Below are 14,360 nucleotides of genomic sequence, written 5' to 3'. Positions count from 1 at the left end.
TCTACATGCCACAGAACAGCCAGAATTCACAAGTGGATTTGGAATATTATTTCCACTTCAGAAAGACACACATGAAACCCCTGAGCAGTTCATTTAGTTTAGATATTTGTCTGGAAGGAAAAAGAAGTTTGTGTCTCCTGGATGGCAAACCACCCAGCTGCTGCCTCCAGTGACCCCAGCCCAGTGCCAGGACTCCCTGTGTTTGTGTCAGAACAGCTTTCCTTGAAATCCAGTTAGGAAATTCAGCAGAAAAATGACATTTTCTTAGAAACTGAATGTTTCACAGGACCGTAATGTTTCAGACGAACTTCTGACAAACACAAGCACAGTACCAAAAGCAGTTTCCCAGATTTCCTGCCCAGACTCCCAAGTTTTGGTAGTGTAAGGGAATGAGCCAACAGGGATTGTCCAAAATCTACTGGTACCCAAGATCAGGAGATCTGGGGCATCTCATCATGCCATTGGTCTAGAGCAGAGTCCTGCATCTTCTAGAAGCCCAAATTACAAGGGCTGTTGTTGTCATCAGTGATTTTCTCCACCACCTCTTCCCTGTCTCCACAAGCAAAAGGAGGAACTTCCCCATTCCCACAGCACTAACACACTTCCTTTTCCCACTGCGACATAAATAATGCTTTTATCAAGTGCCTCATACAAGGATTCAAGCCATTTCAAATGTTTAGGATATTAATTTTTCATGCAAACAGGTTTACTGGATGTTTACAAGAGTTTGCACGTGCACATTTCTGCTGAATGTGCACCTGGGCAGAGTCAGTGTGCAGCCATCTCCCTGACCCCAGTGCTCTGCTGCTTTTCCCTCTGCTCTGCTGCAAAACTCCCTCATGGACTATCTCTGAAGTGCTGGTATTAATACAACCTGTGTAATGTAAAATAATAAGTAATAACAATGAAATGCATGTTCCCTGGGACTCTGATAACTCCAGGTAAAAATAATGCCATAAACTGGGAATAGATTCATAAATAAATTTGCACTCAGAAGGATGACTTGTTTACTTAGGCACAATGGAAAACAACACATTATAAACACCTGCATTAAAAAGAAATTATAACCACAACTTCCCAATAAACAGTGAGGGATATCATCATGTACCTGCCTTGCACAAAGCAAACCACCAGACAAAGGGCTTTGAGGGTCATTTGTGGAGGACATCTCCTCCCTTAGGTCTCTCTTTTGCACAAGGAGTTCAGTGTGCTCCAAACCAAGCAGGAAACACTGACCTCCTTTAAAGGTCCAACGCTTGGTTAGAGAGGCTCTTTTAATTTGGGGAGCCTTTGTGAGGCCTGTGTGCAGCCTCAGCACACTCTCCACAGCTTGGATACTCACGTGCCACGCTGAGATGGATGAAGGGGCTGGTCTTGTTCTCCCCGTTCTTCTCGTTGACTGCCTGGACGTAGTAACCTCCTGCATCTGCCACTGACACCCCCAGGATCACCAGCTGGTTCTCCAGAGTGATGGCTCTGCGTGGGGAAGAGAAAGACCACACTGAAACCAGAAGAGTGTTATCCACACAACGCCTCAGACCTGACAGCCTCATATGATATTCACTGGGTATAAATGAAGATGTTGCAGAATCAAAACCAGCCTCACTTCAAATACACTTACAGGAAATAAAGATCTCAGATGCCTCTAGGCCTTTTCTCTGTTTAGATAATGTAAGAAGCTTATGGTGACACACAGAAAAAGCTCCAACATGTGAGACGGGGGCAGTTTAAATGCAATAAGAAGTTATGCAAGAAAGAACAAATTACACCAGTGACCTCCAGGCTGCAAACTGGTGGGGCGATGACAATCCTGGCAATCATCAGGATGCTGCAAAGCCAGATTTATTGAAAACCTTCTCAACAAGTGAAAGGCAGCCTATTAAAGAGTGACACTCAAGGAATAACACACAGTTCACTGAAAAATGAAAGTAAAAATCAAAGGCAGCAGAAAAATAAACTTCCTGCATTTATGTCATCACCAGTTGTCACCTCATCACAGACAAGACCATGGGCTGTGACAGAGATGATCTGGGTGTGGATAGGGAGGGGTTTCCTTTCATCCAAAGCAGCTAGATCACTGGTTTGGGCCTGAAGGAGTCAATAATGTCATTGTCTAACACAAGTCTGTTCTTAGAGCTGCTACATAACAAAGGTTTCTGTGAAGGCAGCATTACACACTTGGCTACTTGACTTCCACGTGGATTAGATGCCCTTTTATTGACTATAGAAGATAGAGGATTAACTTAGAGAACACATCTAAACACTCAAGGGTTTGAGGAACAGGACAGAGGAAGCTCAAAACCCAAAAAGATAAAAGGAAATGTGAAGTTCCAGGAAAAGCCTGTGGAGCAAAGAGCTCCTCTACTGCAGCCTGGGACAGGCACAGAAGTGGAAATCAAAGTGTAGGGCTGGGAGGAAGAAACTCCCTTCACTTCTAATACTTGATGAGAAGCCACACTGAGTTCAGCTGTGCTATTAGACATATCGCTGAGCATGAGGGTGAAACAACTTAAAAATTATTATACTGGAAGAAACAAGTTCACACATCAATAGGCTCGAAAAGAATCAGCACCAAGTCAAAGCATTTGTGCACTAATCAGTCAATAATAAACACCTCTGCATTCCATTCTCTTGTTTTGCCACGGGGTGGTTACCCTCAGTAATAAACAGCTATTTTGCTCCGAAAAAACATTTAAGTTAACAGTGGAAATCACACACTCCTAATGCAGCAAACTGGTTTTTATACTTAGGGAGGGCATAAGAAATTACAGTGAGAACATGGCAGTGTTCACAGCCAGGCATTCCATTCATCACACGTCAACATCCTGGTGGGGATACAAAGAAACCTCAAGTTCTGTAAAGCTTTCGTGGAATCAGAGAACCATTTAGGCTGGAAAAGATCTTTAACACCATGGAGTCCAGCCCCGCCAAGGCCACCACTGAACCGTGTCCCCAGGTGCCACATCCTCATGGCTTTTAAATCCCTCCAGGGATGGAGACTCCATCACTGCCCTGGGCAGCTTTTGCCAGTGCTTGAGAACCCTTTTGGTGAAGATTTTTCCCTTATTTCCAGCCTAAATCTTCCCTTTAGTGCAATTTAGGCCGTTTCTTTTTGTCCTGTCAGGGAGTTGCAGAGCAAGGAGGTCTCCCTCAGCCTCCTGTTCTCCAGGCTGAGCCCTCCAGCAGCTGCTGAGACTTCTACTCCAGACAATAATTGAAAAAATTTGCTGGAAAATGAACTTAAATGTTCATCTCTGAAATCAGCAATCTCACATCACCTAATGATCCTGTTAACAACATCTTCCTTGGCAATTTTTATTGGAAAAACTACTTAAAAAAAAAAAAAAAGAATCAGAGTATATTTTTTCATTCAATGAGACTGTACTAGTTAGTTTAATTGATTTAGAAAATTAATCAAAGAAACTGTGATAGATTTACAGAGTGAGGATATAAAATACAATTAATAAGACATTTGATAGAGCAAATAAAGATAAAATTCCAGTGCAGTGCTTATAATTGAATATTACAAGACAATTACATTCACACTCATTTCTACTTTAATTCTAAAGAAAGTGGCATTAGAAAGGTTCTTTGGAAATACTGGAATATATTTCAGGCTGTTTTTATTCCAGGTAAAACTGCACCCAAAGTTTTTGGGGTGATCCTTGATCCAACTGCTGAGATGGACACAGTTACTATCTGCATTAAATTGGCTGAAAATGTTGACACTTAAACCATTAAGCTCATTATAAATTAATCAAGAGCAAAGGAAAGTGTGTTTATGAAGAAAATTGTTGGAAATGAAGTGGGGCTTTTTTATTTTGATAAACAAATTTTTATTAGAGTGTGAGAAAAATGTTACTTTTGCGAGTGAAAAGTAAGTAAATTGTAGAAAATAATCTCCATAACCATAAAACTTTGATATTAATTTGTATTAAAAAAATAGTTAGAAGATAATGCAACTCCTGAAGGCAGCTCTTAGGGGGCCATCAATTACCTGGTCAAAGCTAAATTAAAACTCCCCAAATGAGTTATTGATATGTTAATAGTTGTGTGAAAAATGGAACGTCCTGAGTTCATTAAGGGAAGGCAGGTTTGGAGGCAGCCACGAGCCCTCCCAGGCTGGAGTTGGATTTACACCACGCGTGAGCCCCGTGCAGCAGCAAAATCAATTAGTCCCGTTTTAAGGACTCATTAATTCCAACGTTTCTAAACCATCTGAAGCTCCAGACCCCAGCCCTTACCAGGGCTGCTGCCACTTTCTGCACAGAGCACCCAAAAATTGCCTTAATGTGTTTGCTTGGGCTTATTGTTTGTTTTCATTGTCTGAGATAACTTTTACATTCTGACAGCACCACTCTGATGTTCCAAGGAAAATCTGATTCCTGCGTGCTCGGTTTAGCAGTACATTTGATGAAGATGACTGCAGCAGATGGAGTGGACCTGTCAGTAATTCATACCCAGCGCAGAACTCATGAAAAATATAAATATTGCTTTTTTAAAGCAGTATTGAACTTAACTCAATCCAACATTTTCGAGACAGGAGCAACCAGCAAGCAAACTAAGCAGACTGATCCTCTGGGATTTCTTAAGCTTAGGAAAGGAGCATTTTAAAGCACAGTTTTTAATAGAGGAATTTTTAGGATCTCTCTGGAGCCCAGCAGAGCCTGTGGGAACACAGCAGACAGGGCTGGCAGTGAGAGGGGGCTGTAACAGTGGATCCAAGGCTTTCATCTCCAAAAACATCTCCGTGGCACCTTCACCACAAAAGGAGCTGGAGACTGAACAGACTGATCTCAAAGCACAGGCACAGGGAGGGCCTTTGAGATGACAAATTGTGTTTAGGGGCTGCTGTTTAATCAAAAGTTACAGACTGAGAGGACGGGAAAAGGCAGCAGTGATGGACACAAATCAATGTACAGCCCATTATTCTAAACACCAGAACAGCCTTCTGAGGTTTCCTCACTTCCTCTCACTGCAGTCAGAACTGAGCACTTGGATACCTGGTCTAAAGTAAAGCATCCCTGCCCCTGGCACAGGAAATAGATCATTTTTATGTCCCCTTCCAACCCAAACCATTCTATGACTCTGTGCACTCTGGAATTTTTAATGGCACCTTTTTAACTTGTCCAAATACTATAAACTCTGCTGCAAATAATCTCTAAGCTTGATCTAAAGCTTATGGGAATTCTTTTGTTAAAATCAATGGGATGTGAATCAGACTTTTACAAGTAAAGATAGTTTTTCAAAGAGGATACTATTCTTATGGCCTTTAAGAGAAAGGTTTTGGAGTTAACACTGCAAATGAACCCTTCAGTATCTCAAATAGGGGGATTTAGATTAATAATGTTTTTATGTGAAAATACCCAAATCTACTCTACAAGTGGATAATTCCCCAAAGTTAGATATTTGTTATGTTATTAGTCTACCAGATTACACAAAAAGTAGATAATACTGGGTTATAAAAACATAAAATGAAAATCAGAGTAACCTGATTAGGCTCTCTCTCAGAAGGCACCATCTGCTCCTGAGCCAGCATGCAATATTTTAGTACAAAGGCCTTCATAAAGCCTCTTTTCCAATATTACCTCCAGCTAACACGATTATCAATCCCTCTATACCAGATATTTTTTACTGGAGAGCCTCTCTTCTCCTTCCAAAAACTTTTGTCCCCTTGCACAGCAAGGCCCAATCTCCCTGTGCCCCACGGAGTGATGCTGACAGAAAAGGGAGAGATTATGGAGTAACAGCAAAATAATTACTGCAAGACTTCCCCCACGGGTTTCCCCTCTTGGAGAAGCAGGGATGTGCTGCAGGGATGTGCTGCGGTTGCACACACAGCTGCTCCAGGGGATCCCTGGGCAGGCACAGCTTAACCCAGCCAGCACTTCACCACCCTCACGGCTCCTGGTGCTGAGGGGGAATTATCCATCAAAACCATTTCAATACATCTCTCTCACAAACAGCCCGTGTTTCTCAGGACTCAATCACAGGGAAAAAGATTTGTGTTTTTGCTACAGAGCAGCATCTCCACAGGGACACAGCACCAAGAGCTGGGACTGCGTGGCAGCTTCATGGGATATTATTCAGGTTCCAGGTACATTGTTACTGCAAATCAACCGCCTATTAATAAAAATTTTATATTTACACAGGCACTGAATGTTAAGTAAAACTGCACTGAATTTAGAATCAGGGCAGTTCATACATTGCTTTTCTGGCTATGTCAGGGCACAACACGTGTTTCTGGGAAGCGACCGGAATTTCTAATCATGTAAATATCCCAGGGTTATACAAGAAAAACCAAAACAGTCCTAATGGCCAGGCAGAGGGCAAACACTACCATGAAATGAAGGACAACCCATTGATGGGTTTAGCAGATGTATTTCCTAGAGGAATCGAGATAAACAGCAGAATTTCCACATTTTATAATTGGTTTCCCTGTGCTCTGGTTTTGGGGCTGGCAGAGCCTTGGTTTAAAAGGCTGTGGACAGTTCTCCTTCTGCTTCCTCATGAGCACATCACACTGAATCTGCTCCCTGTAAGGCAAGTGTAAGGCTGGACAGGGAGAGGGTGGAAAACTGCACTTGACAATTCATCAGTGAGCCACAACCTGACTGGAAAGTGAGAGCAGGTACAAAGCCACAGCATCTGTCTTTGGCCTGGCTTAATATTTTCATTGGTGTCTGTTGACTGAATATAGATTTCACTCACTAAATCTGTTGATAAACTCCCAAAGACTCTTTGAACAGAATCAGAATTACAAATGGAGGGATCTGCTCCCACCTCTCCTGGCTGAGAGGTTTGCAGTTCAGTGAACAAGCTCAAACCCTTGTATCTGAGAAAGAATAAGTGACTGAGCAATGGGCAAACCTCACAAGGGGGTGTGCAAACAGCAGTATCACTGGGAAATCTAAGAAATAACCCTGTTTCTCACCCAGCACGGCCTCCACTCAGCCCTGGCCATTAAATTAAAATGTGTGGGTAAGTCAAGCATTCAAACAGCACCAAAACTCTATCACAACCATCCACTCCCCTCCTCTCCCACCCATCTGAGCCAAAGAATCATCCAGAGAATGTGACGTGCAAGGGGACACTCAAAACAAACAAAAAAAATACCCCTCTCGACTCATCACAAGCATCTTCATATATGTACAGGAGTGTTACAAAAAAGCATCTCAGATTTAAGCAGAATCACCAAATATTGAGTCTTGTTATAAAAATCTTAGCAGCTCGCCCTCAGAAAGCTTATTTTTGGTCTTTGGAGATAGAAGCTCCCAGAAAAGCTGCTCAGATAAATTATCCCAAATGTATATTTTTAAATCATGCCCATATCAAGCAATTACTTGACTAGAGATTTAAACCCCCACAAAACAAAACCCAAGATAACCACTATATAATTGATCATGAGAGAGATGTTTACAGGAAGAGACAATGCTGCCATTCCAGAGGCAAGGAATTACAGCAACAAACGAAGGAATAATCCCTAAGTGCACTATTTATGTTAAAACAGGTTTTCTTTTTCTCCTCAGGTTTTCAGCAGCTTCAAGTCTCACTTAATGCAGCTTAATTATTATCACACAACTTTCTTCCTTTGGTTTTGGTTGGGTTTTTTTTAATTATTATTACATTCTAAGCAGCAAGAGTTAGTGCAGCTGATATAAGAACTTGCAATGTGCTTAAATCCCAGCTCCTGAGTGTTATCTTGCTGGAGCACAGCGAGGTGTGGCTGGATGTGCTACCCCAGCAACAGCACTTCTCAGGCTAATAGAAAAACCCCTCAGACTTTCAAGACAAAATCCACATCTCAGTCAATAACAGAAAGCAAAGACTCAGAATAAAATAAGTCGATTTTCTCCAGCCTCCTCTTCTTATAAAACTCTTAGAGCATTCAAGATATTTGTAAGCAGGGTGTCTATTTTTCTTCCCTCTCCAGTTTATGGTATAATCAACACTTTGAACTCCACTTGTGCCATCACCAGCTGTTGCCATGGTCATTGCTGGCAACCACAGGCAGGAAGAACAGTGGATTTGGTTTGGGTTTTTTTTAATACAAATGGGTTATTTAAACAAAACATTGCAGTTAAAAAGTACCATAGGTTGTTGATTTACACAGCTGGCTGACTTCGCTGACAGCAAGCACAAAGACTATTTGTAATCATTTGGGATTTTATAGTTCAATTTTCAGAGATAGACATGAATATTGCTTCACTTTATGATAGTTCTCCTGAATTGATTATTTAAGGTGCTGTGGGTTTTTTTTTTAAACACTGATTTGTTCCCCTTTCCTTCACTGTGGAAGGAAAACTTGTGTTATTAAATTATATCTTCATTTCTGATAAAACATGTCAGCATAATGGTATGTGCTCTAGTGCTTTGTGGTGAAGAGTGGAAGGGTTTCCTGTTGAATATTGTATATTCATACCATTACTTCACTGAGACACATTTGTTTTTATTCTGAGTACATAAGCCACGGCTGTGAACTGCACTAACTATAAAACAAATTAGCAGCAGCCTGGCCCTGTCACAGGGCAATGCCCTGAAGGGATAATTGATCATGCAACAATGACAAAGGAAACTTCAACCTCTTAACAGCATCTTTAACACGTATTTTTAGATGTGCCACAACTGTGCCTACTTAAATGCTCCCAACTTTCCTTTATTAATGTTCCTGAATCTGCCCCAGCATCATCTCTGCCGTTTTAATTCCTGATTTCACACATACCTCGTTCAGAACCATCTCCATTTTCACATAGGTGTAGCTGAGAATAAGATTTGGCACAGCTAGCTTTGAGAACACCTGGTCACAGAGACTCAGAAATCTGTATCACAGCAACTGAAATAGCCACACCATTTGGAAATAAAATATCAAATCTTGGGCTGGTCAATGTATTTGCTCAGGTTTCTCAGATGAAAAACTCCTTCAGCAGCAAAAGATATGCACATATATATTTATGTATATGTGCGTGAGTGTATTTAAAACTGATTTCCAGAGTACACAGAGTGGGGACAGCAATCGTCTGTCTGGAACCAGCAAACCTCATGGCACCTGATTTTCATCACTGAAGATGAACTCCACAGCTGAAAGACCTCAAGAGGCCAGTACACACACTGGCTACTTCTTATTGTATTAACCAAAGGCTTTGATTTCCTTTTAGTGCCAGAAAAATACATCTCCAGCCTAAAACCAGCAAAATAAATATCCAACTGCACCACACTTGCTCTACAAGCAAGAGGAACAGCACCAGCCTGGCCACTCAGCTCCTTCAGGTGATAATGAACACTCCAAGGGACAGGAAAAACTGTGCAAGGCATAACTTGTAGGAGGGAATCTCGTACCTCAGGACTAACAGCCTGGTATCCCCTTAAATTTTAGATCTATTACCCTTCCTTTTAATGGCACCAAATCCTTAAACAAAGAGAAAGGACACGGTAGAAAGTAGCCACTGACCCAAGCATCAACCTCTGCTGCTGCCAGAGAGCAGCAGCACTACAACAATTTATTTAGACAAGTTTTACTATGAAAGATAATTAAAGATTTAGAGGCTGGGATCGATACAACAGCAAACAGTATCTATGTACAGCACTGCAGTTTGCCAAGACCAGCATTTGTGTTACTGCTGCAGATCCATCATACAGGGCTATTACAGTGCCTCAGGTTTGCTGTCTACATCAAAATAGGGATTTTTGTGGGGTCATTTCTACTCACACAGCATCAGGACACACAGTGCTGCTGTGCAGCAGGAGCTGAGAGCAGGCCCTGGAGCCAGGTAAATCTAGAGTGGGTTATGAAGCCTTGGGTGAGATATTCAGCCTTTCAGGCTCTATGTTTTGCCAACCAGGAAAAAGGATAGCACACGAATATGTTTCTTTTTAGGCAGAAAAAAATTTATCTGGAGGCTTAAATAGTTAATACCTGTGGCACTCAAAAGACGTAGATGATTATGCAAGTGCTAAATCTTAATACTCTTTACTTCCCCCAGCATTTCAGTTGGACTGTCAGGCATTTGAGACAACTTCAGGCAAAGCACTGATGTTCAACTCCTTTAACATCTCCTGAGCTCAACACACCAGGCAGGTGAGCATTGCTTTGCAAACACCAGAATTTCATGGAATTGCACAATATCCTTCAGCAGAATCTCCTTATCCTGGGTACACTCAGTAACACACACACAGACTCCACAAAATCCTGATTATTACAGACAGTGATTGAGCAGTAGAAGATTCAAGCCAGTCAGTCAGATTTACCTTTTTTCATGTCCATACTTGCAAACATTTCCAAGCCCTTCAAGTTAGCAACAACAAAACAAAAAAACCACTGGTTAAAGAGAAGAAATAAGCAGAAATTTAAAAGGAAGCAGCAACTCCTTATTTCTATCACAAACAGGCCATGCAGTGACACAAAGCCAAAGCCAGGTTGGATTCATTCAACCAAATGTTGAGCAAAGAGATGAGGCCAAACACTGGAAACTATGGCATGAAAACTGTGTTAACATCAGAGCAGCATTTTCTCTTGTGGTTTCTACCCAAACATAATTTCCTGTCAATAGTGTGTGAAACAGCACAGTAAACTACTGGAAAATACTGTTCTATCAATAGCACTTTATCTTTTAAGTTAGGGGTACATTACTAGTCTAAAAACACAAGTGGATAATTTTTCAGAAATAAAAGGAGGAATGGCTCATTAATTGGAAAGAAGCAAACATACACAAAGCTGTTGTGTAGCAAAGTCAAGCTACAGAATTCTTAAAGGTGGAAAGCAAAGTTAGGAGAAGCCTTGTGTAAGAAACTGAGAAGATAAAAAGAACTATACCTGCACCTCAGCATTTGATAATCCCAGTCCCAGGCAGAGTAGCACTACCTACAGTAGGATCTGTGAAACCTCAGTGTAAATGTCAGGATCTTAAAATAAAGTGTCCCAGACTGGAGGATTTAGGCATTCTGAAGTAAAGCTCTTTTTTGGGATCCATTTCCATGTCCTGCTTGAAACCCTGTTGCAGCCCTTGTCTCCAACTCATCAAGAACACTTCAGTGGCCAACTCAAGTGTAAATGACACACAATTAAAGGACCATACAGATTTTCATGCTTTCAGCGTGGGTGGCGTTGCCAAATCTGGGTACACAGCTTCTCTCTCAACTCCACTGATTTTTAAATTACTTGAAATCAAGACGCAGGTGGTTTTGTATGACTTACTGCATATTTGACTTGTGAGTCTAATGACACAAATTTCCTTGCCCTAGAGCAATGAAATACATTCAGAACTTCTGGCTGTAAAGCTTAAGGAAGTCAGAAGGCCAAAGCTCCTGCAGTAAATCTGGCCAGTCCTCTGCTGGAATGACAGCAACTTCTACTTTAGAAATAGTCCCAGAGGTAAAATAAAAAGTGAAGAACTTCAACTCCCTCCCAATACCGATGCTTTAAGCACCAGTTTCCCTCTAATGAAGGGCAACCCCGCCTTGTTTGCATGATCCATAAACACCGTGCCCATGGAGCAGGCCAAGGAAACCCTGAAGTGTCAGGAGATACTGCATGGTTCCTTTGATGTTATGGCCACGAGAGGCTTTGCAGAGCATTTTTATTCTCAGTGCTGAAGAAACACTGGGCTGAGCTCTGTGGCAGAGGTGTGGTGATGCCAGCCCAGCTCATCCAGGGGCTGGGAACAGAGTGCTCCACACCCTGCTGGCGCAAGTAATTCCACAGAAGAGTTGGACCAGAACAGAAAACCTCCCGTGTCCCCAAAGTCTCTGCTGCAATCTGTCTCCATGTATTTATCTCCCTGCTTGCAGACATTCCTGCTGCAGAGGTTTTAGGGATTTGCTCCTGCAACGCAGCAAAATGCTGCTCCCTGCGATTCCCCTCATCTGGAGGAGAGCTTCTATTACCCAGTTAATGGCCAGTAGACACAACAGTTCCATCACCTTCAGTTACTGACTCTTTTTATCCACTTTGCCCTGTAATGAGGATCTCTGCTTGCTCACATTTGCGCAGCGGCAGCATCAGCTCTCCCCTAATCCTGCCACACATAAAAATGGAAAGATAGATGCAGGAAAACATTAAAATGCCCTTATCACTTGGCTGCAGGGGTATAAACTTAAAATAGGAGATTGTTTTTTCTGTTGGAAACAAACAAATAAATACATTCACTTAATTTTCTTCTTAAATAATCCTTATGAGCATTGAAAGCAGCCTTTGATTATTACTGTAAAGATAAACTGGAACATTCCATTCTATCTTACCCAGGTTAGATAGAAACAAATCCAATTCCTTCCTGTACATGTTTTTCCCAGGTGCATTAACACGCTCTTTACATTCAAGAACCAACTTTTATTACAAGCTGAGTGTGTAGGGAACAGGGAGATAGGGAAAGAAAACAGAATGAACAGAATGCTAATGAGAAAGAAAAATACAGCCCCAACAGCCAATTCCTTTAATTAGACAGACGTCTACATTTTTAACTTCCAAGTTTTTAATCCTGTCGTTACTGAACTTGAAAGATGGAAAGCAGAAACAATGCTCAAATAAACCCTGCAGGCTACCTTGCTAAAGGAAATGGGAACATTAACCTCTTATCTCCTAAGATGAAAATATGGCACAAAAAAGGGGAAAATTAGTGTTTTATGAGAGATAGATCCACAAGGCCAACAATAATAATAATATACAAGCCTCAGAATGAAGTCTTGAAAGCAGAGGTAACAAACAGGAGATAAGGAGCAAGTCATGCAGGATGGGCAGATAAATCTCTTATGTTCTCCCATATATTCTTCACCCAATAATTATAAAATACATGGTTATACTGCAGCCCTTACTCAATCATGCAAAACAATCAGAAAAAAGCAACAAGTCCTGCTACATTAATAATAATAAAGAAACAGAAAGATAGCCTCTTGCAGGTTTGAAGTACTTAAGTCTCATTTCAGGATAAGGATCTTCATGGAAAGGGCACAAACAAATTCAAAGAATTTCCTTGTTTCCAGGTAGTAAAAGCACATTGTTCGACGTGTTAATATTCAACCCAGAAAGAAGTCAAAGAGGTACCCAGGGGCTGTAACTTCAAGCTAGAATTCAGAATTACATTGCACAGACATGCAGGCTCACAGTTCCTCAATCCATAGGAGCCTACACTTCAGCTCCACACGCTGTGCAAAGTCAGAGGGACTGCAGGGAAAAAGGGAACCATGGCACAGCTCGTGTCTAATTGAGTGCTTGTGTATGAGAATGAGCAGGAGAGAGGGCACACATCCCACAAAAACACACAGACACATCTCGGGAGAGGCGTCAGAGCTGCCTCTTGATTGATCCCTCTGTCAACTCAAGCACTGAAGTTCCTCCTTCAGCTCATTCAACAGCCCGAGTTTTTGATGTAGACACTTCAAATTCTGTTCCCCGGTGCCACAAATGAGCCAGTAGTGTCTACACGAGGGTAGGGTTTGTTATCGTGCCAGAATGGAGCTTTAAGACCTGACAATATTGCTCCACAGATAATTCCAGCCTGCTCAGTTTAGATGACTTCACCCAAAAGGTCGCAAATGGAACGTGTTCCTTTTCCTTTTTCTCTACTCATCAATGCAGAGTGGCAGCTGAAAAGGAATATTTGAGAAGAGAACACGAGTCACCTCTCAAGAGCAGAGGCAGCCCCAACACCACTGCACTGTTTTCCCTCCTCAGGCAGCAGAGGGACTGTCGCACTTTAAAGCATCTCTTCACTCCAACAGCACCAGAGACAGAAAGGGAAAAACTCTCCATCAAAATCCAACACTTTCCTAAGGAATTTTTTTCCTATGTTTCTATTGTCACTCAGAAGCTGCATCTCTGATGCCTCAAGGATTTATCACAATACTATTTGTTGGTAATCTCCATAGGAAGAGCAACACGAATATAAAGCATTTTGCTAGATAACACAATTTTGCTCTTCCCACAGAAAGCAGCTGAGGGTTTTTTAGAGTTACTGAGCCCCCTGAAACGCTGTTCTTCCACCATCACCCTTTCCTGCTGCACACACTTCCAGCCTGGGCCAAGCAGCAGCTCTGGGCAGGCACAGCTCAGGCTGTTCCAAATCCCAGCCCTGGGACAAGCTGCCAGAGCATCCACTTCTGGGAGCACCACCACAACCCAAAGGAGGATGTTAAGGCAACCTGTGCAGATGGGTGAGGAACCCCAAAACTCTGCATTCCCACACTCTATTGCTTTAAACTATGTTTCATCTACTTAATATAGATTTTAAACAGGTCCTTGGGACTTCTTTCAAGCAGGAGCTTACTTTAAAAACAAGGAAGGTCAATAAAATTTGCTGAAATGCAACACATTCTTCACATAATTCCACAGTCTCATTATTTTCTGCAGCCATTTAACTTAGTACCAACAA

General features: G+C 41.8%; 1 protein-coding gene across 1 annotated transcript in view; it reads right to left on the bottom strand.

The window, feature by feature from the left end:
• SDK1 (sidekick cell adhesion molecule 1) overlaps nt 1–14,360 on the bottom strand; it is a 391,189-nt gene that overhangs the window by 207,029 nt on the left and 169,800 nt on the right. The window contains exon 5 of the mRNA XM_066329767.1: nt 1,343–1,476. Coding sequence (XP_066185864.1) covers nt 1,343–1,476 — 134 coding nt within the window. The remainder of the gene's footprint in view (nt 1–1,342; nt 1,477–14,360) is intronic.

Source organism: Sylvia atricapilla, chromosome 15, assembly GCF_009819655.1.
Source record: "Sylvia atricapilla isolate bSylAtr1 chromosome 15, bSylAtr1.pri, whole genome shotgun sequence".
NCBI lineage: Eukaryota > Metazoa > Chordata > Aves > Passeriformes > Sylviidae > Sylvia > Sylvia atricapilla.
The sequence above is the reverse complement of the archived record's forward strand: the minus strand, read 5'-3'. Positions and strand labels throughout refer to the sequence as shown.